This window comes from Penaeus monodon, chromosome 22 (genome assembly GCF_015228065.2).
Source record: "Penaeus monodon isolate SGIC_2016 chromosome 22, NSTDA_Pmon_1, whole genome shotgun sequence".
In the NCBI taxonomy this organism is placed as follows: Eukaryota; Metazoa; Arthropoda; class Malacostraca; order Decapoda; family Penaeidae; genus Penaeus; species Penaeus monodon.
Window position 1 is genome coordinate 23,875,360 of NC_051407.1, and position 854 is coordinate 23,876,213.

Below are 854 nucleotides of genomic sequence, written 5' to 3' on the forward strand. Positions count from 1 at the left end.
TCACTTGACTTGATATGGAAACAACAACAACCTTTGGGCAGCACAGACAGGTGAGAGACCTGTCAATCAACGGGCAGAGCAGGCGTCACCTCCCTTTTTTCCTGCCAATGTTGTTAGTCTACAACGGCTCTGTCACTATTCTTATTTTTTCATTTACCTTTATCATTTTAAATTATCTCATTTTGTTTCCACATCGAATTCTTCAAGGCGAAGACATTTCTGAACACCATTGATCACTTAAACTCTGTCACTATTCTCTCATGGTTATTGTGTCACTTGTTTCACAGATTTCCGCTTCAATCATGTTTTCAGATTCTTATGTTCTCTCTTTCCTTGATTAAAAAGAACTGCTAATTTTTTGCCATTAAGTTGGTGCAGCATTTTCTTATTATGTAGTTGTAAGTGTGAGTTTCTTTGTTTGTTTAAGTAAATGTGTGAGTTTCTCTGCATGTGTACATGCATATTTACTATGTATTTGCTCAAATACATTTATGGGTTGGGAAAGGTTGAATGTATATCTTTTATAGGTGAAGATGAGATGACACAATGATGAAAACCTAAATGCAGGATCCCGTCTCACTTGCATGCTGGCTAACCTTGACCATAAGCTTCAGACATCCTTCGCCAGAGACCTGAAGACCTGGAGGTTAAACGCTACTGCGTGTCCCTTCTGAAGAAGTTTGGTTCCCTTGAGTACACCAAAGAAACCATGGAGAAACTGGAAGTCGAAGCGAGAGAGGAGATTGCCAAACTAGGAGGGAACCCGCTCCTGGAGAGTATGCTGGCCGAACTCGGGAACAGATAGAGTTTTGAAACAGCGATTCCCAACTCTTTGAAAAGCGACTTGAAATGAC

At 40.4% G+C, this 854-nt stretch overlaps 1 protein-coding gene across 1 annotated transcript in view; it reads left to right on the top strand.

Moving 5' to 3' along the window:
- The window catches only part of LOC119587373 (geranylgeranyl pyrophosphate synthase-like), a 4,447-nt gene extending 3,642 nt beyond the window's left edge, over window positions 1-805 (top strand). The window contains exon 6 of the mRNA XM_037936116.1: window positions 615-805. Within this exon, the coding sequence (XP_037792044.1) occupies window positions 615-805 (191 nt within the window). The remainder of the gene's footprint in view (window positions 1-614) is intronic.
- The last annotated feature ends 49 nt before the right edge of the window (window positions 806-854 follow it).